The sequence below is a fragment of the Meles meles genome, chromosome 16 (assembly GCF_922984935.1).
Source record: "Meles meles chromosome 16, mMelMel3.1 paternal haplotype, whole genome shotgun sequence".
NCBI classification, from domain to species: domain Eukaryota; kingdom Metazoa; phylum Chordata; class Mammalia; order Carnivora; family Mustelidae; genus Meles; species Meles meles.
In genome coordinates this window covers 27,267,471-27,281,843 of record NC_060081.1, presented here as the reverse complement: position 1 = coordinate 27,281,843, position 14,373 = coordinate 27,267,471, and the positions used below count along the sequence as shown (strand labels likewise).

The 14,373-nt window shown below is 39.5% G+C and overlaps 1 protein-coding gene across 5 annotated transcripts in view; it reads right to left on the bottom strand.

The window, feature by feature from the left end:
- VWA3B (von Willebrand factor A domain containing 3B) overlaps nucleotides 1–14,373 on the bottom strand; it is a 225,073-nt gene that overhangs the window by 54,555 nt on the left and 156,145 nt on the right. For all 5 annotated transcript variants that reach the window (XR_006815228.1, XM_045980137.1, XM_045980138.1 and 2 more), the window contains 2 exons: nucleotides 9,470–9,588; nucleotides 4,374–4,424 (listed from right to left, as the gene is read on the bottom strand). Coding sequence is in view for 4 of the 5 variants with exons in the window: in XM_045980137.1 (XP_045836093.1) it covers nucleotides 4,374–4,424; nucleotides 9,470–9,588 (170 nt within the window). In the remaining variant the exon portion in view is untranslated. The remainder of the gene's footprint in view (nucleotides 1–4,373; nucleotides 4,425–9,469; nucleotides 9,589–14,373) is intronic.

Here is a 14,373-nt window from a genome sequence, read left to right as displayed (position 1 = left end):
AAACAATAGGAAAAAATCAGTGAAACTAAGACTTGACTTTTGGAAAGAACAATAAAACTGATAAATGCTCAGCTACATTAACTGAAAAAGAGATAAGACTCACATAACTAGAATCATAAAGGAAAAGGGGGGCATTATAACTAATGTCACAGAAATAAAAGCAATTATGAGAGATTATTATGATCAGTTATACACCAACAGATTGGATAATCTAGAAGGAATGGATACATTCCTAGAAACATACAACCAGCTCAGACTGAATCATGAAGAAATAAAAAAATCTTAACAGACCTACAGCTAGAAAGGAGACAGAATCAGTAATCAAGTACTTTCCAACAAATAAAATCCCAGCAACAAAGGCTTCAGGGGAGAATTCTACCAAGCATTTAAAGAAATAACACCAATCCTCCTCAAATACTTCCAAAAACTGCAGAGGAGGGTACCTTTCCAGGCTCGTTCTATGAGGCCAGCATGTCCCCATACCAAAGCCAGACAAAAATACCGTAAGAAAACTACAGACCAATATCCCTTATGAACATTGTGGCAAAAATCCTCAACAACATACTAGCAAACCAAATTTAATAGTACATTAAAAAGATTACCCACCATTAAAAGTGAGATTTATCCTTGGAATTCAAGGATGGTTCAACATATAAAAATCAATGTGCTACATCACATTAACAGAATAAAGGGGGAAAAAATCCGTCTTGGTCATCTCAAGTAATGCAGAGAAATCATTTCACAAAATACAACACCATTTCATGGGGTAAAAAAAAAGACTCTAAACAAATCAGAAATAGAAGGAAACTACCTCAACATAAGAAAGGCCTCATATAAAAAGCCTATAGCTGACATCAGCCTCAACAATGAGAAAGTGGAAGATTTTCTTCTCGGATCAGGAGGAAGGCAAGGATGTCCACTCTCACTGTTTTTATTCAGCAAAGTACTAAAAGGCCTATCCAGAGAAATTATCAAGAAAAAGAAATAAATGCATCCAAACTGGATAGAAGTAAAATTTTATTTGTTCACAGATGGCATGATTTTATATGTAGAAAACCCTAAAGATTCCATAAAAATACTGTTAGAACTAATAAATAAGCTCAACAAAGTAGCAAGATAAAATATCAACACAGAAAAATCAGTTGCAATTCTATGCACTAATATTGCACAATCCAAAAAGGAAATTAAGATCACAATCCCATTTACAATAGCATCAAAAAGGATAAAGTACTTAGGAAAAAAATTAACCAAGGATGTAAAAGACTTGTATACTGTAAACTATAAAACACTGCTAAAATTTTTTTAAAAAGATGCAAATAAATGGGAAAGATATCTTGTATTCACAGATTAGAAGACTTAATAGTTAAAATATCCATGTCATCCAAAGTAATCTACAAATTCAATGCAATCCCTGTTAAAATCTCAATGGCATGTTTTGTAGAAATAGAAAAAGTCATCCTAATTCATGAAACCTCCAAATAGCCAAAACAATCTTGAAAAAGAACAAAGTTGGAGGCCTCACATTTCTTGATTCCAGAACATATTACACAAAGCTATAATAATCAAAAGGCTGTGGTATTGACATAAAGAAAAACATGATCAGTGGAACAGAATAAAGAGCTCAGAAATAAACTCCTATGTAGGTATATGGTCAAATGATCTTCATCTAAGGTGCCAAGATCTCACCGTGGAGAAAAGGACAGTCTCTTCAACAAGTGGTTCTGGGAAAACTGGATATCCACAGGTAAAAGAATGAAGTTGGACCCTTAACTTATACTATATATAAAAATTAACTCAAACAAAATGGATTAAAGACCTAAACAGAAGACCAAAAACTATAAAATTCCTAGAAGAAAATATAGGGGGAGAGCTTCATGACATTGGATTTGGCAGTGTTTTCTTGGATGTGACACCAGAAGCACAGACAAAAATGCAAACATAGACAAATGGTACTACCCCAAACTTAAAACCTCTGCATCAAAGGAAACTATCAAGAGAGTGTAAAGGCAACCTTTTTTTTTTTTCACTTTTTAAAAAATGTCTTTTCAGTGTAACAGTATTCATTGTTTTTGCATCACACCCAGTGCTCCATGCAGTACGTGCCCTCCCTATTACCCACCACCTGGTTCCCCAACCTGCCACCCCCCCCCACCCCTTCAAAACCCTCTGGTTGTTTTTCAGAGTCTACAGTCTCTCATGGTTCATCTCCCCTTCCAGTTTCCCTCAACTCCCTCTCCTCTCCATCTCCCCATGTCCTCCATGTTATTTGTTATGCTCCACAAATAAGTGAGACTATATGATACTTGACTCTCTCTGCTTGACTTATTTCACTCAGCATAATCTCTTCCAGTCCCATCCATGTTGCTACAAAGTTGGGTATTCATCCTTTCTGATGGAGGCATAATACTCCATTGTGTATATGTACCACATCTTCCTTATCCATTCATCCGTTGAAGGGCATCTTGGTTCTTTCCATAGTTTGGAGACCGTGGCCATTGCTGCTATAAACATTGGGGTACAGATGGCCCTTCTTTTCACTACATCTGTATCTTTGGGGTAAATACCCAGCAGTGCAATTGCAGGGTCACAGGGAAGCTCTATTCTTAATTTCTTCAGGAATCTCCACACTGTTCTCCAAAGTGGCTGCACTAACTTGCATTCCTACCAACAGTGTAAGAGGGTTCCCCTTTCTCCACATCCTCCCCAACACACGTTGTTTCCTGTCTTGCTAATTTTGGCCATTCTAACTGGTGTCAGGTGGTATCTCAATGTGGTTTTAATTTGAATCTCCCTGATGGCTAGTGATGATGAGCATTTTTTCATGTGTCTGATAGCCATTTGTATGTCTTCATTGGAGAAGTGTCTGTTCATATGAGTTTGAGGAGTTCTTTATAGATCCTGGATATCAACCTTTTGTCTGTACTGTCATTTGCAAATATCTTCTCCCATTCCGTGGGTTGCCTTTTTGTTTTGTTGACTGTTTCCTTTGCTGTGCAGAAGGTTTTGATTTTGATGAAGTCCCAAAAGTTCATTTTCGCTTTTGTTTCCTTGGCCTTTGGAGACATATCTTGAAAGAAGTTGCTGTGGCTGATATCGAAGAGGTTACTGCCTATGTTCTCCTCTAGGATTCTGATGGATTCCTGTCTCACGTTGAGGTCCTTTATCCATTTCGAGTTTATCTTTGTGTACGGTGTAAGAGAATGGTCGAGTTTCATTCTTCTACATATCGCTGTCCAGCTTTCCCAGCACCATTTATTGAAGAGATTGTCTTTTTTCCACTGTATATTTTTTCCTGTTTTGTCGAAGATTATTTGACCATAGAGTTGAAGGTCCATACCTGGGCTCTCTACTCTGTTCCACTGGTCTATGTGTCTGTTTTTATGTAAAGGCAACCTTTTGAGTGAAAGAATGTTCCTGAAAATCATCTATCTGCTAAGTGGTTAAAATCCAGAATATATAAAGAACTCCTATATCTCAACAACAACAACAACAAATAACCCAATTTAAAAAATGAGCAAAGAACTTTAGAATAAACATTTTTCCAAAGAAGACATATTCATGGCCAACAAGTATGGGAAAGGGTGTTTAACATTATTGATCCTTATGAAAAACGCAAATAAAACCACAAGGAGATATCATTTCACACCCACTAGACCACCAGGATGGCTTTAGTTATTAAAAAAAAAAAAGTAAATTAACACGTGTTGGCAAGGATGTGGAGAAAGAAGAACCCTCATACCTTACTGGTAGGAATGTAAAATGGTACAGTTGCTGTGAAAAAGTCTAGTGTTCCTCAACAAGTTAAGCCTAATATTACTCTATGGCTTAGCAAATCCACTCTTAGATATGTTCCCAAGAGAAATGAAAACATATGTCCAAAAAGAAATTTCTACATGAATGTATATGGCAGCATTGTTCTCAATAGCCCCAACGTAGAAACAACCCAAATACCCACCAGCGGACGGCTGGATAAACTAGCTGGTATATACATACAATGGATCTGTACTGAGACATAAAAGAAGACTATGTATGTTCCAACTTGGAATCATTAAGTTTTTACACAAATGAAGTAAAAGAAGGCAGACACAAAATGTCACATATTGTATGATTCATCTGGTATATATCCAGGAGAGGCAAATACACAGAGAGAGGGAAAGCAGAATAGTGGTGCCCAGAGGAGGAGAGAGAGGTGTGGGGAAGGATTACTTAATGGGTACAAGGTGTCTTTCCTGAGGTGATAAAATTTTGAAACTAGAGGGAGGTGGTGGTTTGCACAACATTTTGAATAAATAGCATAGAACTGTACACTTCAAAACAGTTAATTGTAGGTTATGTGAATTTCACCAAAACAAAGTGAAGAGAAATTGGCTTACTTTTCTTTTTCCTCTTGAGATAATGCTCGCCAAACAATTTTATTCAAGCGCCTGTTAAAAAGAAAAACAGTATTTAGTAGCAGTAGTTCATTTCATGGCAAAAGTCTGATCCCAGGCTCTGAAAGGCACTGAGGGCAGAGCCCAAGCCAAGGGACACCTGCACTGGACCACATCACCACCATTTGCTTAAAGATACTGGATATGAGTGTCTGCCTCCCTCGGCATCACTGCGGAAACCTCATGGCTCTGTAGCAGTCCTGTTAAATATTAAAGGAGGGCACAGCTGTCAGCTCTGTTAGGTAAAACCTGGGCTAAGAAATGGCAGTAAGCAAAACGGTTGTCATTTTCTCTGCATGAAGTCTCTACACACCCACTGATTTTCTTCCTATGGAAAAAGTACAACCGTGCCCTTAGTGTTACCTTCTAGAGACATTCTTCTAGACCTGGATTTTCAGAGCAATGGGGGTGAAGAGGGTCATAAATAATAGGACCAAGACACATTTTAGAGATCAACTGGTCTGACCTGCTTGTTTTCCAAGCATGGTCACTGAGAGGGGCAAGAAGATGAAGTGCTTTGCTCACTCATCACAGCCTGGTGATGGTGGCAGTGCTGAGACTTTCTGAAGCTCATCACTGAACATGTCTGTAGAGAGGAAAGGAGGAGGCTGAAGCCAGTGGTTTCTATGGGGTAGACGGAGCTCCTTTTCCGTTACAAATCCGTGAGGTTTCTTTCGGATGTGCCAGCCCCACTCTGTTCCCCCATTCTGTACTGCTACATCATTATCCAAAGTGGCCTTCCTGGAGTGCAGGGCACAGAACACTGGTTCTGGGGGGTGGGAGCTGGTGTTCCATTAAAAAAAAATAATAATAATAATAAGCTTCAGTAAAATGAGGTGGGAGAATACTGCCCCCCTCCAGGAGGCATTCTCCAACCACTGGACCCAGCATCAGCGACACAGGGCTCTAAGACACTTTGGGGGGTGCTACCCTGACTGACCTCCCTTCCCAAGCCTGGTGAGACCATAGCAAGGGGGTCTGGCATGCAGTAAAGAGCACAGGCTCTGGAGCCAGACTGCCTGGACCCAAAGCTCAGTTGGCTTCTCCACTTATTAGCTGTGAGACTTTGGGCCAGCAGCCAACTTCTCTGTAGAATGTGGGTAATAATGGTACCCCCCTCCTAGAGTCGCCGTGAGGGCTCAGCGAGCTGGTGTGGCACACAGAACCTCTCTGATTCAGGCAAATGCTCCGCACGTGATTATGAACAGTCGGGAAGCAGGCAATATGCCAGCTGTCTCACCTGGAGGCTTTGAGCTCCTTAGGGCCTATTTGGAAACTAGGTTTTTTAAAAAATAATGTGGTTCACATATTGATAAGCAGGGCTTGTAAGACCTGTTTAAAGGATTCACAGGATGCAGTTTTGGCTTGTGTGTATTTGCTTCTCTGAAAACAAAACAAAACAAAAAAACACAGCCTCATTTAAAAATCCCCTTAAAACTAAACTTGGAAAGTAGAGGCAGTATATAGTAAGGAGGCTGGGAGGGAGACCAAAGACTTTGGAGCCACATGGTTCTGGATCTCAGTGCCTCTACTTTGCTGCTGTGTGATCCTGTGTTACATAACTTTTTGAAACTCTGTTTCTTATCGCTGAAACAAGGATAACACCACCTACCTTGGTGCTGGGAGGATTGAGATGTACGTATAAATGACCAGGAATAACTCAGTGTTTATTCCCTCCAGGTTCTGAAGATGGGCAAGGCTTGGAAACTGAGAAACCCTTAGTGAATGTGGGTCTAATTAGCTAGCACATACCACTAATTTTAATTTAATCCTTTAGAAAATATTTTTCTAAGAGCACACTTACATAACTTCGTTATTCCCCCTATTTTCCAACTATACTGAAATACTTCAAAGCACGCAGGGCAGAAAAAGTGGGTGGGTGTGAACTGAGGGCAGGTAGGGGTGTTAATCCTGGCTCCACTGACTGCCCACAAAGGGTGTAGAATGAGGGCCGGCCCTGCTGGATGCCAAGAGGCTATGGGACATGAGGGCTTCTCTGAGGCTGGTCCACTCCTTGATTCAGGGATTTTACTAGCCATAGTTTTCTTCTTCTTTTTGTTTAAGGGGAGTGAAATTTGGTTGAGGGGTTGCTTTCACTAGCTCTCCATACCTCTAGTTGACAAATCTACTTGTCCCAAGAATTGCCAGAATTTGCAAAACAACTTGTAATTAATGACACTTCAGAAATCTAACCAGCCTGCAGAGCATTTTGGAGATCATAGGCAGAGGATACTAAGGATGGCCACCACAGTCAGGTTCGAACTGATGCTTCCCCTGTGAATCTGAGAACTGAAACCTTGACCTTATACTCAAAGTCAAAATAAGCAGCAGAAAAATGGCCCCAGGGCTGGCCAGCCCTGGAACCCTGACTCAAAGTTTATACTCAGACACACAAAGCCAAAATTGCTATCTTGATTCATGAAATATTGAAGCAGAAGGACTCCACACACAGCCAGTAAGTGTGACCAACATAGCTAGTCTATGTCACTATTTTGGCCAAAGGACTGTGAGCTTCCCAATTGTCTGGTCATCGCCAATCATACAAATTCAGGGTTATATCTGGCTTACTTGTGATGGGAAACTCCTTAGAAATACTACACTGGGGACAGAGTGGGAGTAAACCAAGTTTCAATAATTACTTTTCACAGTATGTGTATCTTTAGAAAGGTGGAGCAAGATGGAAAAGGGAATTGATGCTTATGCCAACAAAATTCTCAAAGACTACTGAATGCAAAAGATCAGGAAGTTTTGTCCTGTATAATACTAATGTTAAATTAGTATTAAATAATGATATTAAATATTCATTTAATATTAATAACACATTAATATCATATATTAATTCAATGATATTGAAATTTAAATAATATTAATCATATTAGAATTAATGTTACTATTAATAACAGCAATATGCATTTCTCTAAGTGCCCTAAAAAGCTTTTCCAGATTCACTCATTGGAAGTAAGAAGTGGGCCAAATCACTTACTATGTCTGTATTTTGATTTTGCTATTAGGGAAGGAGGAATCCCTGTCTTTAGAAAGGGAAAGGGTTAATGTAGGGGGAAGAGCTGTGGGACTATTATACTGTATTTATGGTTATTTGGGGATCAGCAGATTCAGGGAATGAAAGGGTAAGTAATTAACATTAATTGCTCTTTATATATAATTTACATAACCCTCACAACTGCCTTGCAAGATTTTGTAAATAAGGAATCTGAAGCTTCCAATTGTTACATGATCTGCTAAGTAGATGTCAGAGTCAAAAATGAAGCTCGGAATTGGGACCTAAAAGCCCTACCTTGTGGCTCTGCACCAGGCTTTCACAAACAAGGTAATTCTAGTACCCAAATATTTGACTGAGTCAAGTAGATTCAATTATAATATGAACAATATACTCTGAATAACTGAATTTGATAAATTTTAATAACTAAATGTGAATTAGATCAGATTCAAATTAAATTCCAATAGTCAAATACACACATAGCAACACCTGCTAGGTAGAGGAGACAAGGGAGAGCAAGGCTGCTAAGCTCTGGCCCTTGGAAGCTGACATCCTTACATAGGAGACACAGGCCTGTGCAGAAGCTTTGAGCCCTCTGAGGGCCATAGGCAGGGTGTGTGGTGGAGTCACTGGGGAAAGGCCTCTGAAAGGGGGGCCACTGGAGCTTAGGCAAGACAGGAATGAAAGAGGACAGCTGGAGGACAGGAAGAGGGCAGTATTGCTGGAAGGCAAGGGAAGGCCTGCCTGGTGCAGAAGGAGAGGCAGAGTGGAGGGACAGCCCCTGTGTGTGGGAGACATGGGGAAATCTACAGAGCAAAGCCTCAGGCCCACAGACAAGAGCGAGCCTTGCATAGTTCATTGTGTCTGCAAGAGAAAGGGAGGGCAGGCAAAGGCTCAGAGAAGTCCTGAGGAGCCTGGAGGCAGCTAAAGGAGCTTGTGTAAGCCTCCATTCTTAGGTGAGGGCAGGAGAAGGCTCCCATAAAAGGAGATCTGCAGAGGCCTGTGATGGGCATGGTGGGGAAAGGCCAGCATCTAAACCGGACTGTGCAACCCACGTGGCAGGAGTCAGGCTCTATATTTCTTTTAAACACACAGCAGATACACCGCAAAATGACAACAGACCAGAAAACGCTGCCTAGGACATTGTTAATGTTCACATACTTTATGTCATTCCTTCCATCCATGTGGTGGTAGGTGAAAACTCAGTTGCACAGTTCCAGAACCAAGGAAAGGCTTGCCTGGAGAAGCAGGGCATGCTTAAAGTTTATGTGCTAGGCTTCATAAAGTGCTGGGACTGGGGTGGGGAGGGGATTACAGAGCTAGGGCAAGGGTGAGCCTGGGCATCTGCCCTTATGAAAAGAAACTCCATCTCAGCACTAACACAGTGACTAAAAGTAAAACTTTCACTGAAGCCAACTTGATCATCCTTCTTATTTGGGAAAAAAATGATTTACATAGTAGGAGACATGTTATCTCCACTCCATAGTAGGAGTGTTATCTCCACTATTTCATTGTTGTGGAGTTTCATTAGTCACTTCACAAAATCTGTGCTGAAATGACCAAATTCACTCTGTTAAAGGGAAAGCTTTTTTTTTTTTTTTAAGATTTTATTTATTTATTTGACACAGAGAGAGCGATCACAAGCAGGCAGAGAGGCAGGCAGAGAGAGAGGGGAAACAGGCTCGATCCCAGGACCCTGAGATCATGACCTGAGACGAAGGCAAAGGCTTAACCCACCCACCAGGTGCCCCTAGAGGGAAAGCTTTAAAGATCTCAGGGAAACTTGAGATTTCTACAGATTTTGGAAAGGGCAGATGGTTCCTTCAAAACTCTGTTGGAATTCTTTGGGTCCTGTGTTTCATGCAGTGCCTGGCACCGAGGAAGCCCCTCTGTTCGTGGCAGCTACTGCTGTATTCCTTCGGGGCAATCACTAAGAAGCTGATCCAGACAATGAAAAAAAAAAAATCCGAGCTAAAAACAAGAGAAAATAAGCACAAACAAATTCCATAGCTGTTAAAGAGCAGCTGGGACTAATACTCACTTTTCATAGCTCTTAATAGCCTGTTCCACTTTTTGCTTGTAGATATTGAGCTTGACTCCTTGGGGGTTAATTAATGTCATCTTATTGGTGTCATTGCACACGTGTGCCAGAGGAAACACCTGTACAGCAATACCGAAGGAAGGCATCATTTGATAGGTTAACAGTGCCTCCGAAAATGATCTACAGAGCTATACAGCATGTTTTTCTGACTATAGAATCAATATAATTATAGAAAAATTAGACAATACAGAAAATGATAAAGAAAGTAGTAAGGCTCTGAGATATCATCGCTAATCTTTTTCTTCCAATTTTAACACTCTATCAAGCACACACAGAAAACAACAGCTTCAGGAAACTCTCGTCAGAATCAAGTACCGTCTTTGTAAGCCCCTGTCAAACTGATGAGAGTGAGTAATTTTTAAGAGAAAGGATTGCCTCGTTGCTACTTTGTAAATTACTACTTGAGTTAAACATCCCCCTCATATATTTATTTCACATTTTATTTTCTCTTGAAAATATCGGATTACATTTAACATCTTTGGATTATTTTCCTTGTCAATTTGTAAGAGATTCTTATAAACGTCAGAGAAGCCTCAGTGATCACATTCTATAAGAACAGCAGACTACGAGAAAGAGAGGGCTTCTTTTTTAGTCTTTGTTTGCACCTGGTGCTTACTTTTGGGTTAGGGTATGCCTATGATTCCAAGCCATCTTCTTTTTTTTTTTTTTTTTTTCCATTTTATTTATTTTTTCAGCGTAACAGTATTCATTCTTTTTGCACAACACCCAGTGCTCCATGCAAAACGTGCCCTCCCCATTACCCACCACCTGTTCCCCCAACCTCCCACCCCTGACCCTTCAAAACCCTCAGGTTGTTTTTCAGAGTCCATAGTCTCTTATGGTTCGCCTCCCCTCCCCAATGTCCATAGCCCGCTCCCCCTCTCCCAATCCCACCTCCCCCCAGCAACCCCCAGTTTGTTTTGTGAGATTAAGAGTCATTTATGGTTTGTCTCCCTCCCAATCCCATCTTGTTTCATTTATTCTTCTCCTATCCCCCTACCCCCCCATGTTGCTTCTCCATGTCCTCATATCAGGGAGATCATATGATAGTTGTCTTTCTCTGATTGACTTATTTCACTAAGCATGATGCTCTCTAGTTCCATCCACGTCGTCGCAAATCCAAGCCATCTTCTTAATACCTATAATACTATATACTTAGCTCTTTGCATGTTACCTCTCTCTCCTTAGTAGAATGTAAGCTCTATCAGAGCAGAAACTATTTACTACTATATTCCCATTACCTAGAATACTGGCTGAGACATAAAGTGCCCTCAACAAATATTTGTTGATAAATGAATAAATATTCATAAAAAAGTATATTCCATATTTTAATATTTAAACAAAAAAGAAAAGTCTAACTAACAGAATGCCAAGCTATAATATTGTTTCAAAATTATATATGATTCCAACCATAAGCAGCATGCAGGCATTTTGAAAATGTGGAGAATTGCTTCTGAGAAGTAAATTTCTACTTTCAATCAAGAGGCTATAAGTCATGCTTTTATGTTCCCTCTTATATCCAAAATTAAACAAAAATTATATTGTTATTGCCTAAGAAAAAAATGCAGAGAATGGAGAGGAGGAAGGAAAGAAAAAAGGTCAGATGCATGGCCCATAAATTTCTAGGTAACAAAAGTTGGATGGGACTGGGAACAAGTGAGCAGGGCTGAAGTTGTGGAATTGCTGACTCTTTGTCTAAAGACAGCAGGGCCATGGAAGCACAACTCCTGGACAGCAAGTGGGACTATAAGTGTCTGTAAGATGAAGGCTCAAGTCAGGCTCAGGGCCTGAAGCCAGTGTGGGGCTGAGGGTCTCTCACCCCTTGAAAAAGGTTCTGCCAAGTGAGAGAGGACATTGATGGCGCCTCACCACCAACAACTATACCAAGCCACCCACCGAATCTATCACATTCCAGTATCACCGAGGAGCAAGGGCTCTACACACCAGTGAGGGGGTGTACCAGGGGATGGATTTAGGCAACTGGAAAGAAGGAGAAAGAAAATACAGATTAAAAAAAAAAAAACCTGTTAATCTATGTTAAAATTCCAAAATCTACAATGAAAAAAATGCATAAATGATGACTGAGAAAATCAACAAGAATGTCAATTTGCTTGAGAAGAAATTAATCTTATAAGCCATCTAACAATGATTTATAGTAATTATAATTAAAATTAATTATGATTAGGTTGTTCAAAGAAGTAACAGCTGTGTAAAAGTACAAAAACATATAGAAGTACCAAAAGAAAAAATGGACAGGAAAAAGAGTACTTCAAGTAATAAAACCTATCTTGGAAAAAAAGGACATTGAGATGATGGCTACATATACTAATTTTGTAATTTAAATGTCAAGACCAAAACAAACAAGAAAATAGGCAAAGATTAGAAAACTTAAGAGAAAGAAATGAAGAGGCCGTGAAATCGAACCTCACTACTTGTCAGACAGACACAGGAATTCAGCATGTGGCTTCTAGAACAACTTTTGTCAAAAGGAAGGGGCCAGAACAGTAGGTTGAAAGGTGAGTCGTCTAGGCTTTGAACACTCAATGAAGCTTGCAGTAATGGGGGAAAAAAACCAACACAACTCTCAAAATAGACCTACATATCACAAAAACTTTCAAAAGGAAAAAGAAATCAATCTCCACAAAATCAAAGACCTTCATATTTTTATCACCCCTGGAAAAAATACCCCCTTAGAAGTCTATAAATAGCTCTCCAAGTTTGCCAACATATGGCCCAACTGCAAATCAACACCCTAAAATATTCAGCAACATGACAACATTTATATTAATATTCTACTTCCCTCTTTTGTGGTTTTAGATCTCAGGCTTTGCGTGGCCATCATGTACTTCAGTGTGGTAGTAGTTCAAATTTGGCTCTGTGCACCCACTCTCATTCCTTTCTGCATGCAGATTTAGGGAAAGACAAAGTCATACTCCACACCTTCAGTCTACGGTCTTGGTTTTTACAACATGGTGGTCACATGGTGGTGCCATGGGATATTCTCTTTATGATGTCAAATGTAGTGTGACTATGAGGTCGTAAGGGGCATTCTGATAGGACTTGAGGGATCAGAACCATGGTCACCCAGCTTCTGCAAGGAAGCATGGGGGGAGGAGGGTGCAGTTAATGAAGAAACTGACAGCTCTGAAAGGGAATAAAACCTGATCACATCTCCTTTGAAAATGATTTACTTATTACCTCTCAAAATGAAAATCAAGAGACCGTCTTGGACAATATTTGACAACAAAAAAAGAGCTTCAAGATATTACCTACTTCAATTCTCTTGAGATTAACCTAAAAGAAGCCTTGCCAAATCGATATTAACAATCATACCCTAAAAAAAGTTTTAAAATTTCTAAAAAAATAATTAAAAAATAATCATAACCTGTGGGGAAAGATTTTAACAATGAGAAAGGGAGGAAAGGTGGGGGTAGAAATAGAGAGAGAGAGAGAGAGAGAGTCAGCAACCAAAAAGAAAGAAGTTGTAGAATTCATGTAGAGTTAATTTGGGTTAGACCTGTAAGCAGCCATTGTATTTAAGAATAGTTTTGTCAATAACGGTAATAGTGTTTATTCTTTACTCTCTGCCAAGCATTAATGACTCTCTACATATTTTCCCATTCAGTCCCTATATAATATATACACTGAATTGCAGGTTTTGTTATATGCCTTTCCTTTCTACTAAACTCTGCTGTTCTTTATTCCTTTCAAAAAAAAAAACCTACTAGTTTTCTAGCATAATACATGTACAAAGTAACCATTTTTTGAATATTTGAAAAACTAAAACTATATATAAATTAAAATAATGGTCAAGGCTCAAAAAATGTTTTATCTATATTATAAAATATAATGAAGTCTGGATTCAACCAAATTTGAATTCTTGGTAATTGAGTCATGGAATGAATGTAACTTTGCTATTTTTAAGAGGTATTTGCTAGAAATATGAACAAAGTGAACAAGAGATTTAGCTTCTATAAGAAAACTATTCTGAAGCAATGAGAGAATAGAAAATTAAAATGAAATACCATTTCCACACAGCAAGTGGCAAAGTTTTTTTTTTTAATGTACTGCTTTTTTTTAAGATTTTATTTATTTCTTTGATAGAGAGCATAAGTAAACAGAACAGCAGGCAGAGGGAGAGAGGAGCAGGCTCTCTCTGAGCAGGGAGCCCCATGTGGGGCTCAATCCCAGGACCCTGAGCCAAAGGAGCCACTTAACTAACTGAGCCACCCAGGTGCCCCTTAATGTACTGCTCTTAAGTGATAAAGATGTAGGTAAATAGGCATTGTTAAAATTCCAAGCAAACTGTGCATTAATGGGGGGAATAATTTAAATAAGTTGCAGTAGTTCATATTATTGAAAATTAGTGCAACCATCAAAAATTCATCCAAATGTGGTCATTACAAGAGAGTATGTTCATAACATAAGCTAAATGAAGGAAGCAGAATATAGAACTATGCACAGGTATTCGTTGTTAAAGTCACACTATAGGTAAAGTTCTTCCTGACAACACTCTGTGTTTATCAGCTACCCCACATTTTGAAAATGAGAAAACAGTATGAAATGGGCATTTATATAATTATTGTTCAATCCTGGCTGAGTTCACCAATTTCACTTTTTTCAACTTAATCAGCTCTTCCAACAAACATCCCAGAGCTTGCTGCCAGACTGGCCAAGGAGAGGACTGAAGGGAAGTGCATAACAAAAACACCAAAGCTGCACAAATCCTGCATGGGTAACTCTGAACACAGACACGTGGGTTTCTGGGCAGTGCAGATGCACAAACTGCTGAGGGCAGAAGCTTTAATGTCCGCTTTCAAACTGGAACATCTCCAGTCTCCAAA